Source organism: Psittacula echo (assembly GCF_963264785.1).
Source record: "Psittacula echo genome assembly, chromosome: 14".
Lineage (NCBI taxonomy): Eukaryota > Metazoa > Chordata > Aves > Psittaciformes > Psittacidae > Psittacula > Psittacula echo.
The window spans coordinates 308,782-331,460 of NC_137750.1; the positions used below are offsets into that span (position 1 = coordinate 308,782).

At 41.0% G+C, this 22,679-nt stretch overlaps 1 protein-coding gene across 1 annotated transcript in view; it reads left to right on the forward strand.

The window, feature by feature from the left end:
• Positions 1-22,679, forward strand: part of CCDC57 (coiled-coil domain containing 57) — a gene marked incomplete at its 3' end in the record, with an annotated part of 28,381 nt that overhangs the window by 4,274 nt on the left and 1,428 nt on the right. The window contains exons 2-5 of the mRNA XM_080629624.1: positions 12,692-12,875; positions 15,941-16,041; positions 19,431-19,659; positions 20,305-20,441. Coding sequence (XP_080485750.1) covers positions 12,692-12,875; positions 15,941-16,041; positions 19,431-19,659; positions 20,305-20,441 — 651 coding nt within the window. The remainder of the gene's footprint in view (positions 1-12,691; positions 12,876-15,940; positions 16,042-19,430; positions 19,660-20,304; positions 20,442-22,679) is intronic.

Here is a 22,679-nt window from a genome sequence, read left to right on the forward strand (position 1 = left end):
CTATGCCCAGCATTGCCTTTTTGCTAGGCTGAGCTGGGTACTAATCACTGAGCAGTACAGCAACTACTCTTCTGATCTGACTTGCCCTAAGAAGTTGTGGGATGAACAAGGGGGGTGTAAAAGTGCCTGTCTGGATTATGAGGAGATGCCGCTTCTGTTAGACTTTATATATGTAAGTGTTGGCTACAGAATTTGGATTGAGCCAGGTGAAGTGTAAATTTAAAAGCAAAATCATAGCAGAATATGAAAGTAAATATGCATTTAGCTGTTTGTGACTATCCAGTTCTAATTTGCAGTTCTGCCTACATATTTGTTATATGATCAACCAAATGCAGTGGTCATTCAGCTACCAAAAATAACTGCAATATAGAGTTGAAAGTAATCAGAAGGTTGCAGAACTGCACAATATCAATCCATGTCTGTTGGCCATCTACCAGACTGTACCAAGCCTGTCAAGTCTTGCAGGGGTGAGCCCAGAGCTTGAAATGATTCAGGGTATCGTTAGGGAACTTACTGGTCACAGTAGCAGTATTGGCTTTTCGTATTTGTTTGAAATATTGGCCTTACTAATATTCTTCCACTGTACCTCAGAGACATTTTTTATTAGTGGCAAATACTAGGAGGAGGAGAGGAAAAGATATGAGCTGCTTCTATTTTTAAATGTATCTAAAAGATCAGATTTCTGCTGGCCAGCCCTTGTTTTGCCATTTCTTATATAACAGAAACTCTGGGGGGAGGAAGAACTCTGTTAAGTGGAAGTGTTGCAATCCTTTTCAACAGATCCTTGATACTTCAAAAGTAGCATATGAAATATAGTATTGAGAAGTCGCAATTGTTATAATTGGTTTCAAATGACTTATGAGAAAAATTTTGATGGTGACTTTCTTTAGGGAATTGCAGCATCTTGTATTTACACTTACGACTTACTGTTAAAAAAATTACATATGGATGCCTCACTAGGTCACCAGAGATGCTTTTTAATGTGTTTTGGTTTTGTTCTAGGAATAGTCACACAGATCATCCGCATCAGGAGTATGTGAACCTGAAACATCAGATGGAGAGAAAAATCCAAGAACTGGAAGGAGAGCTTGCTTGTTAGAAAGGGGTATAAAAATATGGACGCACAGTGTTGTATTGCTGCAGAGCCATTTAGCAATTCTGGTTTAACATTGTTGTAGTTACATAAGCTTTTAGGTTTTGTCTTTTTTTTTTTTTTTTTTCCATAAACTGATGAGATTTGTAATGACAATTTAGAAAATTATGCACTACTTGTATAGTAGTTGTTGGCTTGTTTGCCTGGCAGCTGCCACTTGTAAGGAGCTCTTAAGAATGTGTTTCGTAATCTGATATTGTGTAAAATCGTTATCTGTAGACAGCACATTGCTAAATTTGTTACCCATGGAACTGCAGGAGAGGTCAGCATTAGGGAGTGGAGGCAGTTTCAGTAAGCTGGGTGAATGTTTCATGTTTCTCATTCTCCTCATTACAAGGCTTCCCCCCACACACTTCTGCCTCTTACATTGCTGTCCTTTCATCAAAAAAGATAATCTTACTAAGAATGAAATTCGACCTTCCAACTGTGGTACTTTAGGAGGAACATTTTACCTCTCTGTATTCTCAACTGTAAAGAATAATAACGAAGCCTGCCTTCCTTTGCTTTTGTGTAAAAATGTATTTAATATTAAAATTACTTTTAATTGTTTACATATGAGTGTGTGTGTGTGAGGAAGTCTTTCCCATAGCTTCCTATTTCCTAGCAGCCCCCTTGTCACTGTATCTCCAGTGGAACACAGAAGCTTAAAATCATTTAGGTTGGAAAAGACCTTTAATATCATTGAGTCCAACCATAAACCTAACAGAGCCAAATCCACCATTAAACCAAGTCTGCAAGTGTCACATCTAATATCTTTTAGATACCTCCAGGGATGGTGACTCAACCACTGCCCTGGGAAGCCTGTTCCAGTGCTTACTTCTGTTAATGTTTGCTGGTTTATATTTAAAATTTTACTTTTAAGCTGTGTCAAAAAAGGCTGAAATAACTTAATTTTTTTTTCTTTTTTTTTTTTATAGCTCAAGACTGTTCAGTCTCATTTGCTAACTTCTTTTAAGACACACTTCTGTCTTATTTTAAACCTGGTCTTTTTTTTGTGTGAGTGCATGCTCAGGAAATTAATCTGTAAGTGAAAACTGAATATTCAAGTCAGCATTTTGCGCTCCATGGATTCCTACAGTCTCTTATTTGGGACACCTAACATAGCTCCCTTTCAGTTCTTCAATTACTGTGAAGAATATTTTCAGTATGGTAAAAGAATATGTTAAATGGAGTAGATTACCTGTTAAAATGGCTTCTTTATGAGTCATCTTAACCCAAAACAAGCCAACTTTATTTTTAGGATTACCTGATCCTATAATTAGGTGAGATGATGATGTTCTTTGTGCTAATCACAAAGTTAGTTATGTGATAAAGTGGAGTTAAACTCTGCAGTGGCAGAAGAAGGATTCAGCATTCAGGGAGTATGATATAGTAGCATTGGTCATACAGGAGTATGATATAGTAGGCATCACAGAAACATGGTGGGATGGCTTCTACGACTGGAGTGTTGGAATGGAAGGTTACAGGCTCAATAGAAAAGACAGGCCTGGCAGGCGGGGAGGGGGCATTGCTATTTATGTTAGGGATAGGCTGGAGAGTGTGGAACTCTGTCTGGGGACGGGTGATTTTGCAGTTGATAGAGAGTTTGTGGGTCAAGGTTAAAGGGAGAGCAGCGATGGGGGACATTATTGTGGCGATCTATTACAGACCGCCTGATCAAGAGGAATCTGTGGATGAAGTGCTCTATAGGCAGATAGGAACAGCCTCAAGCTCACAGGCCCTTGTTCTTAATGGGAGACTTCAACCACCCTGACATCTGTTGGAGTGATGGTACGGCCTGGCACAAGCAATCCAGGAGGTTCCGCGATTGTGTGGAAGACAACTTCCTTCTGCAAGTAGTAGAGGAGCCGACAAGGAGAGGTGCCATGCTTGACCTCGTGCCCACCAACAGGGAAGGGCTGGTCAGAAATGTGACGCTCCAGGGCAGCCTTGGTTGCAGTGACCATGAGATGGTCGAATTCGAGATCCTCGGGACAGTGAGAAGAGCGTGCAGCAAGCTCACTGCCCTGGACTTCAAGAGAGCAGACTTTGGCCTCTTCAGGAGCCTGCTTAAGTTCCATGGGACACAGCCCTAGAGGGCAGGGGGGCCCAAGACTGCTGGTTGTTATTCAAGGATCACCTGCTCCAAGCTCAGGAGTGTTGCATCCCAACTAGAAGGAAGTGCAGCAAGAGGGCCAGGAGACCTTGGATGGATAAGGAGCTGCTCAGGAAAATTCAATGGACAAAAGAGGCTTATAGAAGGTGGAAGCGGGGACAGGTGGCTTGGGAAGAATACAGGGATGCTGTCTGGGAAGCTAGGGACCAGGTGGGGAAGGCTAAGGCCCATTTAGAATTGAACTTGGCTAGGGATGTTAAGGATAACAGGAAGGGATTCTATAGGTACGTAGCGAGTAAAAGACAGACTAGGGACAACGTAGGCCCCCTTCGGAAGATATCTGGAGAACTGGCTACCCAGGATTTGGAGAAGGCTGAGGTTCTTAATGACTTCTTTGCCTCAGTCTTCACTGGCAAAATCTCTGACCTCACCACCCAAGTCTTGGAAGGCAAACGCAGGAACTGTGAGAATGAGGACCCTAGGCCCACTGTAGGAGAGGATCTGGTTAGAGACCATCTTAAAAACCTAAACGTACACAAGTCCATGGGACCTGACAACATCCATCCACGGGTCCTGAAGGAGCTGGCGAATGAAGTTGCTAAGCCATGGCCATCATATTTGAAAAATCATGGCAGTCAGGTGAAGTCGCAGAGCAACTAAGATGATTAAGGGAGTGGAGCATCTCCCTTATGAGGAAAGGCTGAGGGAGCTGGGTCTCTATAGTTTGGAGAAGAGGAGACTGCGGGGGGACCTTATTAGTGTATATAAATATATAAAGGGGGAGTGTCACGAGGATGGAGCCAGGCTCTTCTCAGTGGCAAACAATGATAGGACAAGGGGTAATGGGTATAAACTGGAACACAAGAGGTTCCACTTAAACTTGAGAAGAAACTTCTTCTCAGTGAGGGTGACAGAACACTGGAACAGGCTGCCCAGGGAGGTTGTGGAGTCTCCTTCTCTGGAGACATTCAAAACCCGCCTGGACACATTCCTATGTAACATTATTTAGGTGTTCCTGCTCTGGCAGGGGGATTGGACTAGATGATCTTTTGAGGTCCCTTCCAATCTCTAACATACTGTGATACTGTGATACTGTGACTGGAAAAAGGGAAATATAACCCCCATTTTCAAGAAGGGGAAAATGGATGACCAGGGGAATTACAGACCAGTCAGTCTCACCTCTGTGACTGGCAAACTCTTGGAGCAGATTCTCCTGGAAGACATGCTAAGGCACATGAAAAACAAGGAGGTGGTTGGTGACAGCCAGCATGGCTTCACTAAGGGGAAATCCTGCCTGACCAATTTGGTGGCCTTCTATGATGGGGCTACGAAACTGATGGACAGGGGCAGAGCAGTTGACGTCATCTACCTGGACTTGTGCAAAGCCTTTGACACGGTCCCACATGACATCCTTGTCTCTAAATTGCAGAGACATCAATTTGATGGGTGGACCACTCAGTGGATAAAGAACTGGCTGGATGGCCGCACGCAAAGAGTTGTGGTCAATGGCTCAATGTCCAGCTGGAGACCGTTAACGAGTGGTGTCCCTCAGGGATCGGTGTTGGGACCACTCTTGTTCAACATCTTTGTTTTTGACATGGACAGTGGGATTGAGTGCGCCCTCAGCAAGTTTGCCGATGACACCAAGCTGTGTGGTTCGGTTGATATGCCAGACGGAAGGGATGCCATCCAGAGGGACCTTGACACACTTGTGAGGTGGGCTGATGCCAACCTGATGAAGTTTAACCAGGCCAAGTGCAAGGTCCTACACCTGGGTCGGAGCAATCCCAGGCACAGCTACAGGTTGGGCAGAGAAGAGATTCAGAGCAGCCCTGCAGAGAAGGACTTGGGGGTGTTGGTTGATGAGAAAATGAACATGAGCCGGCTGCAGTGTGCGCTCGCAGCCCAGAAAGCAACCGTATCCTGGGCTGCATCAAGAGGAGAGTGACCAGCAGGTCGAAGGAGGTGATCCTGCCCCTCTGCTCTGCTCTCGTGAGACCTCACTTGGAATATTGTGTGCAGTTCTGGTGTCCTCAACATAAAAAGGACATGGAACTGTTGGAACAAGTCCAGAGGAGGCCCATGAGGATGATCAGGGGACTGGAGCACCTCCCGTATGAAGACAGGCTGAGAAAGTTGGGGCTGTTCAGCCTGGAGAAGAGAAGGCTGCGTGGAGACCTCAGAGCAGCCTTCCAGTATCTGAAGGGGGCCTACAAGGACGCTGGGGAGGGACTCTTCATCAGGGACTGTAGTGACAGGACAAGGGGTACGGGTTCAAACTTAAACAGGGAAAGTTTAGATTGGATCTAAGGAAGAAATTCTTTACTGAGAGGGTGGTGAGGCACTGGAATGGGTTCCCCAGGGAGGTTGTGAATGCTCCATCCTTGGCAGTGTTCAAGGCCAGGTTGGATGAGGCCTTGGGTGATATGGTTTAGTGTGGGGTGTCCCTGCCCATGGCAGGGGGGTTGGAACTAGATGATCTCAAGGTCCTTTCCAACCCTAACTATTCTATGATTCTATAAGTCCAACTAAATAGTGGCAATAGAAGCAGCAGACAAGAGAACTGCAGATGTGACATAAAAGTCTGGAAATCTTGCTATGCAGAAGAGAATGGAGTCACAGTGCTTGCTGAAGAGAGAAAGATGCTCTCATTAGGGTGTAAGTGACCTGATTTATCTTGTTTCATAAACTGTGATGAAAGACATTGAGAACATCATACCATTTTTGTGCCCAGCTAATTTATGTGAAAAGCTCACAGTAATTCATGGTTAAACAGATACCACACCTGAAGTACTGTGTCAGTTCTGGTGCTCACAATTGAAAAAAGAAATGGACAGACTGGAGAGGGCCACAGAGGTGACTGAAGGGCTAGAGAACTTGCCCTATGAAGAAAGACTAAAGGAATTGGGTCTTTTCCTGGAGAAGGCTTGAGGGGACCTTGTTGCAGTTTTCTAGTATGCTACAAAGAGGATGGAGGATCTCTCTTCACAAGGAGCCCCATGGAGAAGACAAGGGGCCAGGGGTACAAGTTGGTAGAAGTGTCATCTCAATGTAAAAAAGATTTTTACAATGAGAACAATTATTACTGGAACCATTGTCCCAGAGACAGGGAAGAGTCCTCACCACTAGAGGTTTTCAAGGTATGATTGGACAGGGTGCTAGATAATCTCATTTAGGCTCCTTTACCATGAAAGGCTGCACCAGGTAATCTTTCCAACTCAGGCTGTTGTATGTTCTATGTATATTACTGCAGAATAATTTGTAGCAAAATTTCAATGTATGCATATAAACATTAGTTTTATGATTGATGTAATTAAGAAACCTCTCCTCAGGGCTTAACAAGAAAATGAGATCATGTGGAAAAGTATCTGGGAACAACACACCAGAAGGACTTCTTTCATAGCCAGCCTGGAAAGTGACAGCTGCCAGTTGAAGAACGTGACTGGAAACTAAAGAATTTCTACATTTTGTATGACTGGAAATACCGGTTTACAATATGCATTTGGCTCATGAAAAAGTCCCTCTGAACTCCTAATTAAAAAAAGTCATTGGATAGTTTTATTTTCAAGATTGTGTCGCATATTTTGTTAATTGTCTTAAGCAAATATATATTAACATGGGAGGGTGGTTGTTCTTGTATGTAGACTTCAAAAAGAAATTGTGGTGCTAAAACCAGGCCAAGATTCTCATCTGATTGATATTTCTTAGAAGTCTTCCTCTAAAGAATTCTGAAATCAATCAATGCATGGACAGGAAGGGAAGTTGAGGGCACAGCTGGCCAAATTCCATAAGGATGAAGAATAGTAAAGATGACTAAAGCTTTGTTTAAAGCTTTGTCTCAAATGGCATTTACAATCAAGCTTAAGAGCCCCCTGAAGTCTTGACAGCTTCATGTTTGAAAAGCTCAGCTTGTGCTGAAAGTGGTCTTGAAAGCTCTTCAATTTTGCATATGAGGTTTCTCTCATTTTGTGCACCTCTGATTTCTCTTTCCTAGTTGTGTTTTCAATGTGTGTGTGCAGCAGCCTTTGAGCTTAGGAATTTTACCCTGATAATCCAACATCTTAAATTCCTAGCTCTTTTGTATCCCATTTCCATTATTAGCAAATGGGAAACATGATGTGGATGGTATTGCTGAGAGCAGTAATGGTGTTGAGCAGTTTACGCCAGCTTTGCTGAGGTGACCTCCAAAGATGATTCTAAATACCCATAGAGATGGACCTTAGGAGACTGCTGAGCTCTAAGCAATTAAGATGCTTTTGTCCGGTAAAATACTTAGAGTAGAATGTAATAGATTTTGAAAATAGAACAAGGGAAGAAGATGAGGACAGTAAACAAGGCTGAGATTTAAAACAAAACTAAAAAATCAAACTCAAAGCGTCCTCAGTATTTATCCTGCTGCAATCAACAGCTTCTCTCTGTGTATCATAGATATAAACAAATGTCTCTGGCAGCTGAGCAAGAATGGATACTGGAACAGAATAAAATGCAGGCAGAACTGGACTGGCAGCACCTCTGCAAGAATGCAGAAAGTAATTGGTATCAGAAATCAGAGGATCTAACACAAAGCCTGTCTTCAGCAAGAGCACAGGTGAGAATTTCACGTTAACATTTTTTAGGAACCATCTGTTGCATAGAGAGATATGAAGTTTTTCCCACCATGGTGTTCTTCAGGGGAGGCGTTACCTCAATTTTCTTTCAAAAATCTGTAAAATGGTAATTCTGTATTGTGTACAGCAGTTCAGCAAATATATTTGATGAGAGACCAGATTAATTTTAATGGACAGTCTCTAATAGTGGCCTTTTACCCCTTGTAACAGTCAGGTTGGCTTGAGAGATGCCATTGCTTTTCTCTTGGCATTGTAGCAGAAGAAAGATTTCTTTTAGAGCAGCCTACGGCCAAAAAGAGTTTCAGATCACACCACAGCTTGAATTCTGTCAAGGGAATAATATTAGTCCTGGAAAACTCAAGAGTATTTTTGTAAGGGGGGGTGGGGAATCCTATTTTGTGAAGTGTACAAGCTTCTGTTTCTGAAAAATGAGATACATGTTTATTGTTTAGAGACTGTTATACAATGGCCCAACCATTATTCTCAATGACCAGTTGCCTAGTAAACTCCTGGGCACAGAGAAAGCACTTGTTTCCAAAGTATAGAATGCTCTGGTGTTTTATTTTACCATCATCTTCCCAAAAATATTGATAGGCATCAATGGGTGTAGGATAGGAACACATCTGAGAGATGAATCAGCATTGTCCATATCACATACAGAAGATAAGACAACAAAGCCAAGTTACTTTTCTGTGAAGACAGTTTTTGACAGAACCAAATGGATGTGCTTTAAGTCCCTGTCCTGTGACTTAAAATATTTTTTCTTTGATTTTCTTTTTCTTTCTCTCCCTCCCTTTTTTGCCTCCCTCCTCTCCATACCCTTTGTACTTATGTCCTCTGCTTTCTCTGCCTCCTAGTTTGAAGCTGATCTACAGAAAAAAGACTACAACTTGCATGGAGACTGTTCTTTCTGCTTTGACTGCTGAGAGAGAGCAGACAATACAAGCATCATTTAATCACAGTATTTTTACCTGAAGGAAACAGGGTCAACACTGTCTTGAATTAGGTGAATTCATTCTGACAACTTTATGTGGCATTTTTCCATTGCACTTTTTTTAAGCAGTTCATCTATTTTGTATGTTTAATTCAAAATACAGACATATCTAGCCTGGAATATGCATAGATTAGGTGTCACAGGCTTCATTATGGCTCTGATCCATTACTTAATGGCAAAAGGAGCAAGCTGTATGTACAGTTGATCCAAAACAAAAATGTACTGTACCATCATGGCACATCAGAATGGAAAGAATTAATTTATGGAAAGAATTAATTTCTGGAAAGTTCCCAAGGGTCTGTGTTAGCTGCAATTCAGGGTAGATTTTAAAGTTGTAGTTAAACCTTCAAGGCAATGCTTTAAAATAGTAATTTGCCAGCTGTTTAAAAGAATGCCTTTTATTTGTGTCACAAAATAGTTTTTCTTTGATTGCTACTTATTAAAATACATATATTAAAAAGAGAACCATTCAAAATTGCAACCACAATGCTGTTTTGAAACCATGCTGAAGGATAAGGCATTGTGAGTAGAAAATTGTCCTGTGTAAAGGAATGGGAGTAGAATGTGCTGCCATGTGGCCTGCTGGGCAGCTGCAGATGCTCAACAGCAAGCAGTTAAGAGTGTATTATCAGAGCTTGCTGATAAGAAAAAGCAGTGTTAAGCAAGCCTAGTGGTTTCTGAATGCAGAAAGTGATGTATTCAGGATACTTCGTGTAAATATTTTTATAAAAAAATTAGACAAAAGCAGACTGCTAGCAAAATCTTACCATAGAGCAAGTTGGTTTTTCACTTTGATTTGAAACTAGACTGATTGTGGATTGATTGCTCAAATACCAAGAGAACCAGGATTGGGGAGGGGTTCTTTTGCTGTTCACATTCACTGATTCCTTCCACTGTAACTGACTGTTCTTCTTGTTGGCAAGACTTCTTTTCCATTTTCACACTTTTCTTTCTGTTTGTAATACATTCTGTCTTTGTTTTGTACTTTTAGCCTGTAGGATAAGCAGTACCCATCACAGCAAAATTATTTTTGTCTCTGTTTTATGTGAAGGGCTCTTGTTTAAAAAACAAATAAATGCCAAAAAAATTTATTATTGGGAACTAGAACCTTTCATCTTAAATTTTCTGTACAAAATTAATTGTAAACAAAGGGGGGGAGTTATTTAAAGTTTCAAATCGATAAAAATTGTGTCAGTGAGTCTTCTTAAAGAAGGAATCGTGTTAACTACCCTCTGGTTCAGATGACTGAGGCAAGAATAGTTTAAATACACTCTAGTACAGTATCTTCAGCATACAGGCCCTTTCTTCAGATTGGTTTGAGACCTCATAAGGATGCTACAAATATTGCAGTAGTCATTCTTGACTTTAATTAACAGAGGTGTGACACACACCAGCCTGGAAAATCTTGCTTGTAACTGATTTTGAGTATGACTTAGGCCATGTCTGCCTCACTGGAACATGCTAATAATACCATACAAGTGCACAGGTAAAAGATTACTTGCAGTAGATCTGAATGATTATGTGGTGTTCTGTCTAGACCCTTTTCCACTGGCAAAAGTCTGGAACTGATGTATTTCTGATTGAAACTGTGATGATTCATTTGTATGTTGCAGGTTAAGATGAAGTTCTGGGCTCCAGAAAAACCCTGAGTGATTTGGTACCTACTGGTGCCTTTCCCTTCATGCCTTTTCAATCTCTTTTTCTTTACCTTAACAGCCTCAGAGAAATTGTAAAAGCAGAATAGACTATCCTCATCTTATGCATACCTTCTACTGTTAGGGCAGGAAGAGCCACAGGAGAAAGAGGCTGTAGGGCAGCTATTGTCTTTGTGACAGGGAAGTTTAATTTGAAGGCTATTATGTTCCAGATCATGCTTTCACATTGCACTCACAGACCAGACTTATGACTGGGGAAATAAGGAAACTGAAGGAAGTGTGGAATGATGGAGAAGATCAAAAAGGAGTAATGTTTGAGTCTGTGCAAGGCATAAATACTGATACTGAAGTGTTTTTCTGACGTGTCTTATGTGCAAGACCTTATGGGTTGCCTTTCCCTCCAAGAGGCAGAACTGCTGCTTTGCACAATTTAAGATTAGGATTGAACACAAAGAAACATTTTTTGAGGCTCAGAAACGTATATTAGCAGCACTCGATACAAATATTCCAAATGGACTTTTCAGAAACATCTGTTCTGGACTGTCTGTGAATTAGGATTCATTTAGTGACTGTAGGAATGTGTAGTACACAATTGCAGGGCTTTCTAATACTCCTGTATCAAATAGTATCTGCATTTCTTAAACGGCTGATGACAAATGTTTCCATCAGCTACAGAGGATTTTACAGAGGTAGAATCTAAATTCTGCATTCTCTGTTTGGATGAAACCACAGTTATAATACACTGTCATCAATCTGATGTAACTTCTTTAAATGTGTTTGCAGTCGCACTCTGAATGAAGAAAGAGCAGAAGTAAATAATGTCAGCACCCTAATATCCTGGTCCTTATATCCCATGGATCCTACTAAAACTTTTTCCTGATGATTATACTGGAATTTCAAGGAAATTCTGGGTGGAAACACCAGGAAACGAGTTCTGCAATCAATGTCTGTGTTTGGGTTTGTGGGTTTCTGGGGGTCTTTTTTTGGTTTGGTGTGGTTTTGTTGGGTTTGTTTGGTTTTGGTTTGTTGTTGTTGTTGCATCTGGTTTTCCTTTTTCTTCCCTCCCCCAAAATTGCAAATTTGGAAATTGAAGAGGCACATGAGAGGAAGCTTTTCCATATTTGTCCTTTTTTCTAAACATATGTTGCTGACTATTGACAAGAATTGGATTCTGGAGCTAGCAACCTTTGGTGTAGCAGAGTAAAGCAGTTCTTACACTTTGTGGTCTAGAATGTTTCACATTCTAGTCCTGATTACACCATTTTATTCACACAGGACTACCTTTCCAAACTAAATCTCTAGAATAATCTGTAAGGTTGCATGCAGCCTATGGAGAAAACACTGAGCAATTCCCACTCAAAAATTTCAGAAATTGAATGATTCTGGGATTACTCTGAAATAGGCAAGCTGCTCATATTTTACTAATATCAATCATTTTTTTTTACAGAAGTTAAAGCAGCTTTGGCAACTTTGGTTTTGTCAGTTTCTTCAGTTCTGGAAGTCTAAGAATGACATTTGCTCATCAATTCATATTTGTATCAAGTACAATTCCAGAAGTCAGGCTTCAAAGCCTTTGTGAAGGCAGAGCTGCAATTGTTATCTGATAGATGTTTCTTTTACATTGTTCACTGTTAGCTTATCTGTAACTAAAGCATGAACAGAAGATACTGCTACTTATCTTAAATCTTAAGTGCTGAGAGGTTTTCTAGCTGTTCTCCATTGTTCAGGTTGTCTAGGTGTAATCCATGCACTCCTTCCCCTTTTCCAGTTTAGCAAAGTATGTCCAGCTTCTTCATGTTCTTGTGAACAAATTATCTCCAATGACATTTTCAAGAATTTGACAGGTCAGAAAAGTGACTGCTGTTGAACCAGTGAGTTCTTTAAGGAGATGGGTTACCCACACATGGAAGAGCTAGAGATGGTACGCTTCAAAGAACAACAGTGATAAGACAAAGCTATCTCCATGGCTATTTTCCTACACATCTATGCCTTCTCCCACATCTCAAGTTCTCTTCATAGCACTTTTTTCCCTGACAAATCCCCAGAATAACCAGATGTCATTTTTCTCTTTCTATGGTTCTTTTCTCCCAAGTCTGTTCATGGATTAAAAGTATTAGGATCTCTGCGTGGTGGTGTGGAGAAAATGTGTTGCTCATTAATGAAATGTGTTGTATTGTTATTTTACAGATATTTCAGTATGACGATAAAATTTCTCTAAGCAAAAATATTCCTACCTTGGAAATAAAAAAGCTTCAGGAGCAGAATGCCAGTCTTCGGGCTGCTGTTGCACAAATGAGGAAAGAAATGGAGAGTCTTGATAAGCAGATGTCCTCTCTTGCTTTGACGGAAAATGGACAGCTTGCAGAGCAAGGTGAGTACTCTTGCCACAGAACTCTAAACTCAGTTAATGAAGTGTAGCTGTGGTGGTCATGACCTAGGAGGGCTATCCAGCGCAGGTGTGTGTATAGATCATGACTGTGGGGTTCTCAAGATTCCACAATACATCAACACACAGAGATCTGAGAGTCTCAGAATTTCTATGTTACAAATTACTACAAAACTATTATTAGTAAAAACAAATATGCACACACTATAAGTCACTACAAAATTACTTTGAGGAAAGCAAATGTGTGTATATATATTGCAAGAGTAAAACAAGTATAGAATCATAGAATAGTTAGGGTTGGAAAGGACCTTGAGATCATCTAGTTCCAACCCCCCTGCCATGGGCAGGGACACCCCACACTAAACCATGTCACCCAAGGCCTCATCCAACCTGGCCTTGAACACTGCCAAGGATGGAGCATTCACAATCTCCCTGGGGAACCCATTCCAGTGCCTCACCACCCTCTCAGTAAAGAGTTTCTTCCTTAGATCCAATCTAAACTTTCCTTGTTTAAGTTTGAACCCGTACCCCTTGTCCTGTCACTACAGTCCCTGATGAAGAGTCCCTCCCCAGCGTCCTTGTAGGCCCCCTTCAGATACTGGAAGGCTGCTCTGAGGTCTCCACGCAGCCTTCTCTTCTCCAGGCTGAACAGCCCCAACTTTCTCAGCCTGTCTTCATACGGGAGGTGCTCCAGTCCCCTGATCATCCTCATGGGCCTCCTCTGGACTTGTTCCAACAGTTCCATGTCCTTTTTATGTTGAGGACACCAGAACTGCACACAATACTCCAAGTGAAGTCTCACGAGAGCAGAGCAGAGGGGCAGGATCACCTCCTTCGACCTGCTGGTCACGCTCCTTTTGGTGCAGCCCAGGATACGGTTGCTTTCTGGGCTGCGAGCGCACACTGCAGCCGGCTCATGTTCATTTTCTCATCGACCAACACCCCCAAGTCCTTCTCTGCAGGGCTGCTCTGAATCTCTTCTCTGCCCAACCTGTAGCTGTGCCTGGGATTGCTCCGACCCAGGTGTAGGACCTTGCACTTGGCATGGTTAAACTTCATCAGGTTGGCATCAGCCCACCTTACAAGCGTGTCGAGGTCCCTCTGGATGGCATCCCTTCCCTCCGGCGTATCAACCGAACCACACAGCTTGGTGTCATCGGCAAACTTGCTGAGGGCGCACTCAATCCCACTGTCCATGTCAAAAACAAAGATGTTGAACAAGAGTGGTCCCAACACCGATCCCTGAGGGACACCACTCGTTAACGGTCTCCAGCTGGACATTGAGCCATTGACCACAACTCTTTGCGTGCGGCCATCCAGCCAGTTCTTTATCCACCGAGTGGTCCACCCATCAAACTGATGTCTCTGCAATTTAGAGACAAGGATGTCATGTGGGACAGTGTCAAAGGCTTTGCACATATATTACAAGTTATTACAGATTTTCAGATAGTGAAGCAAGTATATAGAATCACAGAATGGTTTGGGTTTGAAGGGACCTTTAAGGGTTACCTAATCCAGCCTCCCTGCTGTGGGCAGGGACATCTTTCACTAGAGCAGATTGCTCAAAGTCCTGTACAACCTGGCCTTGAGCGCTTCCAATGATAAGGCATGCACAACTTCCCTGGGCAATCTATCACAGTGTCTCATCACCCTCATTGTAATTTCTTCACAGGAGAAGTATTCAGGCCCTCTGATCATATTAATGGACACCCTCTTTTAACAGGTCTATGCCTTCCTTACAAACCTTTCCTGTGCGTGTGCCTGTAATATATTACGTGAGGTGCTACTGATGTGGCAGTCACCACACCACTCCCAGAAGTGGGGCTAAATGATAACGGGGAAAAAAGGTCTAATTTCAAAGATGCTGTACATCACTGAATCTTGAGTCAACCAGGTGCCCCAGTGAGGGTCAGGTCTGTCTGGGAGATTGCATGCAGGGAAGCTCTTGCAGAGAGGCTCATTTTGGGTGGGTAGGTAGGTAGTACTTTGTGTAGGTATGTAAATGGGCATATCAGTTCCAGGTATAGTTGTTGCGATTCCTGTTTTCATAGAAGGTCAGTTTGTTAACACAGTTTCTTTGACCTGCATCCACCAAGCTTTCTTTGTCCTGCTACTATGGCTGAGTGCTAAGGAAATGCCCACTAACAAGAGTAGTCTCTATTTAATAAACAATAAGCATACTCTAGCTTTGTTAATAATGAGACATTAATAATCACTTAAAACCTCCATTAATTTTAAATAAAAAACAAATTCAAGCATAGTTTTTGTCACAGGCAGCTCAATTAGTCCAGTTTTTTGAAGATGATGTTATCCAATATATAATAGAATTATGGCTGCTAAAGTTGGGCAGTATCCAAGAGATGCAATAATCTCTGTGAGGTGATAAACATATGTTTTCAGAAATGTGTTATCTGTTTTTTTTATAGCTGAAATAGTTCATTCAACTAATCTTTCTTGTATCCATTTTTTAAATTTATGGAGATTATATTCAAGCACTAGAAGAGATTATAATATTACATCTGATATTTTTAAGACAATGTAATTTGGAGGAGTGCTTCTAATTTCCAGAAAGTAACCTGTTCTTTCCCATGACTTGTCCATACGCATCAGTAAGTTGGGACTCACATTTTTAATGGCACTAAAAGAATTGTTCAGGATTAGCTTCTGTTTATTGATGATTTTTTTCAGCTGTGACTGAAAGAAGCTGCTGCACCTTAAATGTTCTCGTTATATTTCAGTATTGCCAGTTTCCCAAGAATGATTACCTGAGGCAGTATTGGGAGAAATAAAAACTTCTTTGTGCTCATTTACCCATGAATTGATCCTTCTCATGTGTCATCTCTATTCGCTTCTGTATTTGGTAGCTGACTTATGTTTGCATATTTTAGGACTAGTATTGTTTTTCTATTTCTTCAGCTCTGTTCACAATATATCTCCTGAAGTGGTATACATGCATAGTAATAGAACAGAAGGCCAAAGCAGCTGTTGCTATGAAAGCTTAAACTGGATAAATACATAGATATTTATATTATACTCATCTTCTCTTTTAGGTTTATTGTGCACAAACAAAATTTCGACTGGAACCACTTTGAGCAATACCGAAGTCAGCTCAGTTAACTTGGATTGTATAGTAAACCCAGGCACAGAAAAGGTATGAAGAGGTTTAAACAACTGAAAATACCTATATGTGCATGTGTGTGTAATTAAATAAATATTATTTTTATTTGAATAAATATTAAAAACTCAGGCAGTATGTGAGTATGTAGTTAGCTAGTAATGAGTGTAAATTAGATGAAAGCCAGCAGTGATTTATTTCAGCCAGACTTAGGCTCATTCTTTCTAGTTAATACATTTTGACTAGTCGTCCCCTTTCACAAATCACTCCTGATCTTTCAAGCCCTTCTGGATATCTTTTTTCCCACTTGCAAATTCTCAAAACTGCAGTGTGTCGCCTCCTCAAGTTTTCCGGTGTAAATCCATATTTCAGCCTTTTTCTGAAGTGCCAAAAGTCTTTCAATACGGGTTCTGATCAGGAGGGAAGGAAGTGCGGGAGCCGTGTCCCCGCGGGCGGGCAGAAGCTGTGGAGCCGCGCCCTCTCACAGGCCCCACGAGGGGGCGCCAGCCACCTGCAGCGAGTGCGGGCGAAGGGCTCGCTGGCGCTGGAGCGCCCTCACTCGGCTCCAGGGCTTCACAATGTCATTCCCATCGCGCTGCTTTAAAGGGCAGGAACGACATCGGCGTTAACTTGCAACAGGCGTCTCTGAAAAAATAATACAGGAATTGAAAACTGGGACAAATATCGAATACTGCTTAAGGCTTAAGTCACTGTATGTTCTCCCCTTCCTGTCTCCCAGGGATTTCATGTTGTATTAAATGGAGTCTCATGTAAGATAGGTTAAAATACAACGAAAAAATAAGGGATTTCTAATTTTGAGGTAATCTGTAAAATCTACCCATAGAAGTTGCATGCTTTACTCTTACTGTTAAGACTCACCAGTAACCATCTAAGTTCAAAAAAATAGAAATAATAGCCAGGGAATAAATAAGGATGAGAGGTGGAGCCTCCCTCTCTGGAGGCATTCCAAACCTATGGGGACAGTTCCTGTGTGATCTGCTCTAGGTGGCCCTGCCTTAGGGGCAGATTGGACTGGATAATCTCCAGAGGTCCCTTCCAGGCCTGGTGATTCTGTGGGCAGTTAAAACTAAGAGCTTTAAGAACTGGAATAATAACAATGATAAACAAAATTTTGGGGCCTTGGGAACCTTGTGTGAAAACATGCACAAGCCACCAGGCACAGATCATGTTTAATCTTAGTTTTATCTTTTTACTGAACCTAGAAGGAGATGTTTGTTCCTGCTGTCAAATTATAGTTAGCAAATCAGTGTGTGGCAGTGTAGACAACATAGATTTATATTTTCTTTTTGGCCACTTCCAGAATTAGGTGAAAATTTGATCTTATACCATCTATTCTTTTCTATTGCAGTAAACATTTTATGAACGACTGTCGAAGATGCATTCTCATTTTCTTCACGTTTCTTTATGTGGGGATAGAGCCTTAAAAGAAAAGTAGGGAGTGGCTTTGCGTTGGAGACAGTAAGATAGGAATGGAACATTCTCTGTGCCAGAGATTAATCCTTTGCTTCATGATGCTAAACCGTAATTGAGTGCTCAGGGCCAGATATGAGAACATCAATGCGCATCTTATGTGTGAAATGCTGAATTACCTGTGCTTTATATATATAGGCATGTAGTAAACAGCAGATGTGCAGACCAAAAGTCGAAATGAACAAAATGCTGGAATTGTAGTTAATGCTGTCTTCACTGATGCTGAGCTATCATTTCCTATATTTCTGCTGACTGCTTTATTTCTTCTTCCTTGGTACATAGCAAGCCTTTTTAGGCATAGACTGGCAACTGGAAACAGTCCTGTTACAAACAATTGGCAAAACTTCATCAGAATTCCTTACTGCATATTAGAAGTGGTTATCTCTTAACATTTTTATATACTGTCTCTGAGCTGCTTCCATTTACCATTTATTAATTACATGCTAAGGTTATTCTTAAGGCCATGATGAATTACATGCAAAAAAATCCCTAGCTTGGGGAGTTTAGAATCTGTTGAGCAATAATGGTAGCTAAGAATGGGGGACCAGATGTGAAGTCAATATGAAGAGCTATAGTGATAGGGGTTTTTTCCCATTTAATATAACAGAGGTTCTGGGACCATAATCTCAAAATTACTCCAGAGCTAAAAAGTAGCTAAAGAAGAGGAAAGTTTACGTGGGAATTAGTAAAATAGGCATGTAGATTATTGCATGTATGTGATTTTTCTTCTCTTCCTTTTGTATCAGCTCTGAGGAGAGTTTTTCCTCCCACCTTTTTTTAGTACCAGCTTTTCTGTGTTTTCTCTCTTTTGTAGAGTTTTACTTTGGGCATGGAGCTAAAGGTAGAAAGATTTCTGAGTTCAACTCCTAACTCTACAGTGTACAACCTCTCACCTGAAAAAAAAATCTTTTGTGTAATGCTGCTGAATGTTTTTATGAAAAAATCAGGAAAAATAGAAGTTTAAGCAAATGGTATTCCTCCCCCAGCTCTGTGATGTGCTTTTGCATCTTGGTACAGTGAAGATGGTACATAGTGTGACAACCAGTGACTGTTAATTGGTCACTGCCTTGACCTCTTTTTATGTTAAGTTTCAGTGTGTTAATTTAACAGTTCATATGATGAAAGTAGAATGTAATAATTTGTGTCTGCTTTGGTGTAAATTGCTGTATGTACACCAAAGTGGTGGTCCTTTTTTCTTTCACCTTGGTGCCTTCATGTTTTTATATTCTAGTCCTGCAGTAATTTCTCCACCTTTCTCCCCCATAGTGTTTGTGTACCTTGCTTTCCATGTGTGTTCTCGAGGGCTTCCTCTTTTCTGGTAAAACTATCCAAAGAAATAAGAGAATGGGAGTTGCATGACCCACTAAGGCAATGGTGATTGGGTCTTTTGGGTAAATATTTTATCATAATGTGTATCTGCAGGTAAACGCAATTAAGTTTGCAGAGACAAAACTTAAACTCAGTTACAAAACCGATTTTAGAATCTACTTTTTACTCTTCAGCCTTTCTCTTTAAAAAAATGTTTTAAGTTGTGTTTACCTCATGTGTGTATGCACGCAATGCTTATACAGAGAAGGTTTGTGATAATTTGCTATCTGCAGTAAAGTCTTTTCCACATTTTATTGTAAAATTAACTGCTCTCTAGTTTACACTTACACAGTGTTTATCCTATGTATGTTATTTTACACTTACAGTTAACAATGTTTGTGGGAATATCCCAGGCTGTTACAGTGTTTTGCCCTATATTGCTAAGAATAGGTTTCATTTGCCCTTTATTGTGAAGAAAATTCTGAAAATGACCCTCAAAAATGGCTGTAGATTTCAACTTTACACTTTTTCTTCAACTGTCTTCTAATGTGTATTTGTAGAAATCTCTAAACCTACAGACTTCAGTATCAAAATATTCATTATAAGCACTATCTGGTTTTTTCCAGGGGCCAAAAGCCAAAGTTATTGAAGAAAAGATGGTAGATCTTGGACAACAGTTTCCTGACATAAGTCCTGGTGTCGCTCTTCGGTATGGTGTCAGCGGCACTCTACAAGGAATGCAAAATAAACTGAAGGAAGCAGCAAGACAAATTTCTATTCTGAGTGGAGAGAAGCAGCAGCTGATTGAAATGGGAAATGGACTCAGGGCAGAACTCAGAACGGTATTAAAGGAAGGTAAATTAATTCTACAGAAGAGTGCAAGCTTATGTATTTAGAATAAAACCTGGGAATCAGTTCATCCTTCCTTTGAGCTTTAATATGAAGACAAAGCGCTGGACCTGACTGATTCTTGATCTGTATAATTTGTGTTAGACTGTGGTGCTAATTGTTGCAAGAAGGACAATTCTGCGATAGGAGGTACTAGCACAGAACAATAAGAGCCTGTAGGCAGTAACTTTTGCTGATGAGCATCTTAGATGAAGGACTCCCTGATGCTCAGATGTCTGTGGGAAATAGAAGTTGAACTAAGACTTCTTTCAAGAGCAGAAAAGAAGTAGTTTATCTCTTGGAATAAAAACTAATGCTTCATGAAAGTGGAAAAGAAAGCAGAATAAGTTTACTATAGAGTAAACTTGAATCAAGAGTATACATAATGTAAGATTTCACTGTGGACATTTAAGTTCCAACCAACAATTGCTCTGGCAAAGAAGCAAAGGAGAAAAACACAAGGCCCATTTCTGTATAGCATTGAATCCGTCTGCAGTGAGAAGGCATGTATTGTGTTTCGCTTATATGCACTATAAACGTTGGCTGGGAATGTAATATTGATGACAAATAACAACAGAGAATGTCTTCCTTAGTATTTTCTCTCCTTTATAGGACTTTTGCATCCTGTTAGCTCTAAGCGCTGCACAGTTTGTGTTGTGTCTGGTAGCCTTTTTCCAAGAGAACTTGTCAAAAGAATACATTGTCAGCTATCAGCTTTAAAGCATCTACAGCACAGGCTTACAACACAGGTAATAATATGCTCTTGAAATCTAGTGATAATGAGCAGTTCAGCCAGTTGTAATTCCACGAATAGAACTTTCCTTAAAATTCTGCATTTAAATATCTTTTACTGACTTTAGCTCAAATTTTCCTTTGGTACCTTGGAAGATTTCATAGAATCATAGAATATCCTGAGCTGGAAGGGAGCCATGGTGATCTTTTAGTCCTGACTCCACACAGGGCAACCTAGAAGTTAAAACTTGTATCTAAGAGGATTGTCCAAATGCTTCTCGAACACTGACAGGCTTGGGATCATGACCAGTCCTTGGGGAGCTTGTTCTAGTGCTTGACCACACTTCTCAAGGAAGAACATAGTCCTACTATGCAGCCTGCATGAAGCTTTAAGCCATTCCATTGCATCCCATCACAGACACCAGAAGGAAGAGATCAGCACCTCCCTCTCTGCTCCCCCTCATGATGAGGTTGTAGACAGCAATGAGGTATTCCTCAGTCTCACTTTTTCCAAGCTGAGCAAGCCAAGTATCCTCAGCCGCTCCTCATAAATCTTACCCTCTAGTCCTTTCACCACCTTTATTCCCCTCCTTTGGACACATTCTAATATTTCTATATACTCCTCATATTGTGGAGTTCAAAACTGCACACAGTACTCAAAGGGAGGCCACACCGATGCTAGTTATAGCAGGACAATCTCTCCTTTGACCAGTTAGCTGTACTGTGCCTAATGCACCCCAAGATACGGTTGGCCCTTTTGGCCACCAGGGTACACCATTGACTCATATTGAGTTTACCATCAACCAGAACCCCCAGATCCCTTTCTGCAGGGCTGCTTTCCAGCCTCTTGTCTGCCAGCGTATACAGACATCCAGGATTATGCTGTTAATTCCAGATGCGGAATCCAGCGTTTGCTCGTCTTAAATTTCATACAGCTGGTGATTGCCACGTGCTTCATTTTATCAAGATCTCTCTGTAAGGTCTCTCTATCTTGAAGAGAATCAGCAAGTCCTCCTAGTTTAGTACCATTGGCAAACTTACTTAGTGTGCACTCAACTCCTGTGTCCAGGTTATTGATAAAAGCATTGAAGAGAGCTGGCTCTAAAATTGAGCCCTGGGAAACACCATTGGTGACTGGTCACAAGCCAGATGCTACCCCATTTACTTAAAGGGTTATAGTTGGGACTTCAAAATTAACCTTGTTTAAACATGATTTTCATCCAAGGAATTTCAGAAACACTTGGTTAATGCAGCATAAATGCAGTCCTGAATTACAAGTATTAGTTTCATAAAGCCTAGCTTTAAATAAGTAAGATAAGCCATTTGAAGGATTTGTAGTGGATTCTAAGATAAACTTGAAATTGATTAATCAGTGAGCACATTTTTAAATGTCCACAGTGGTGGGATTCTAAAGCACCCTTGTCCACATTATTGTAATAGCACATTTTCCATCTATGAAAGCAGGATATGTAATTAACCCATCTCTTATCTTCTGTAATTAGAATACAACTTTTAATAGATAAATTGCAGCTTTCATCAGAGGGACAAATGGATAAATCCTTGCTCCTCTAGTAGTTAGTGGCAGATCTCCCAGTAACTTCAATAATCAGGATTTCACTATGTACTTTACTTACTTGATCAGCTGATTTGTTCCTGTGAGGATTGAGTCAGAGCAACTGATTGTTGTTGTAGTTTTGAGAGCAGTAAACAATGTTCTTTCAGAAAAGGTGAGGTTGTTGCTCCGATGTGTAAAACTCCAGTAGAATTATTAACCAAGTTCAGTTGGGGAAATACTTCCTCTGGGAACCTCTCTGGGCAACTTGTTCCAGTGTTTGATCACCCTCCCAGTAAAGAAGGTCAGAGTTTGGTTTTTTGGTTTGGGTTTGGTTGTTGGTTGTTTTTTTTTTTTTCCTTATCCTTAAACAGTGTCCTGTACTTGAGTTTCTGCCCATTGCCTCTTGTTCTTGCACTGTATATCACTGAGAAAAGCCTGCCTTAGGCATCTTTACTTCCTCCCACATCCCCATCAGGTGCTTATACCTGTTGAAAAGATCACTCCTGCCCTCTCTCTTCTGGAGGCTAAACAAGACCAGCTTCCCTATCCTCTCCTAGTATGTCAGATGCTCCAATTCACTGCTCATCTTTGTGGCTCTTTGCTGGACTTGCTCCTGTATCTCTATGTCTTTCTGGTGCTGGGGAGCCCAAAAGTGGACACAATACTCTAAATGTGGTTGCACCAGTGCTTGATAGAAGGA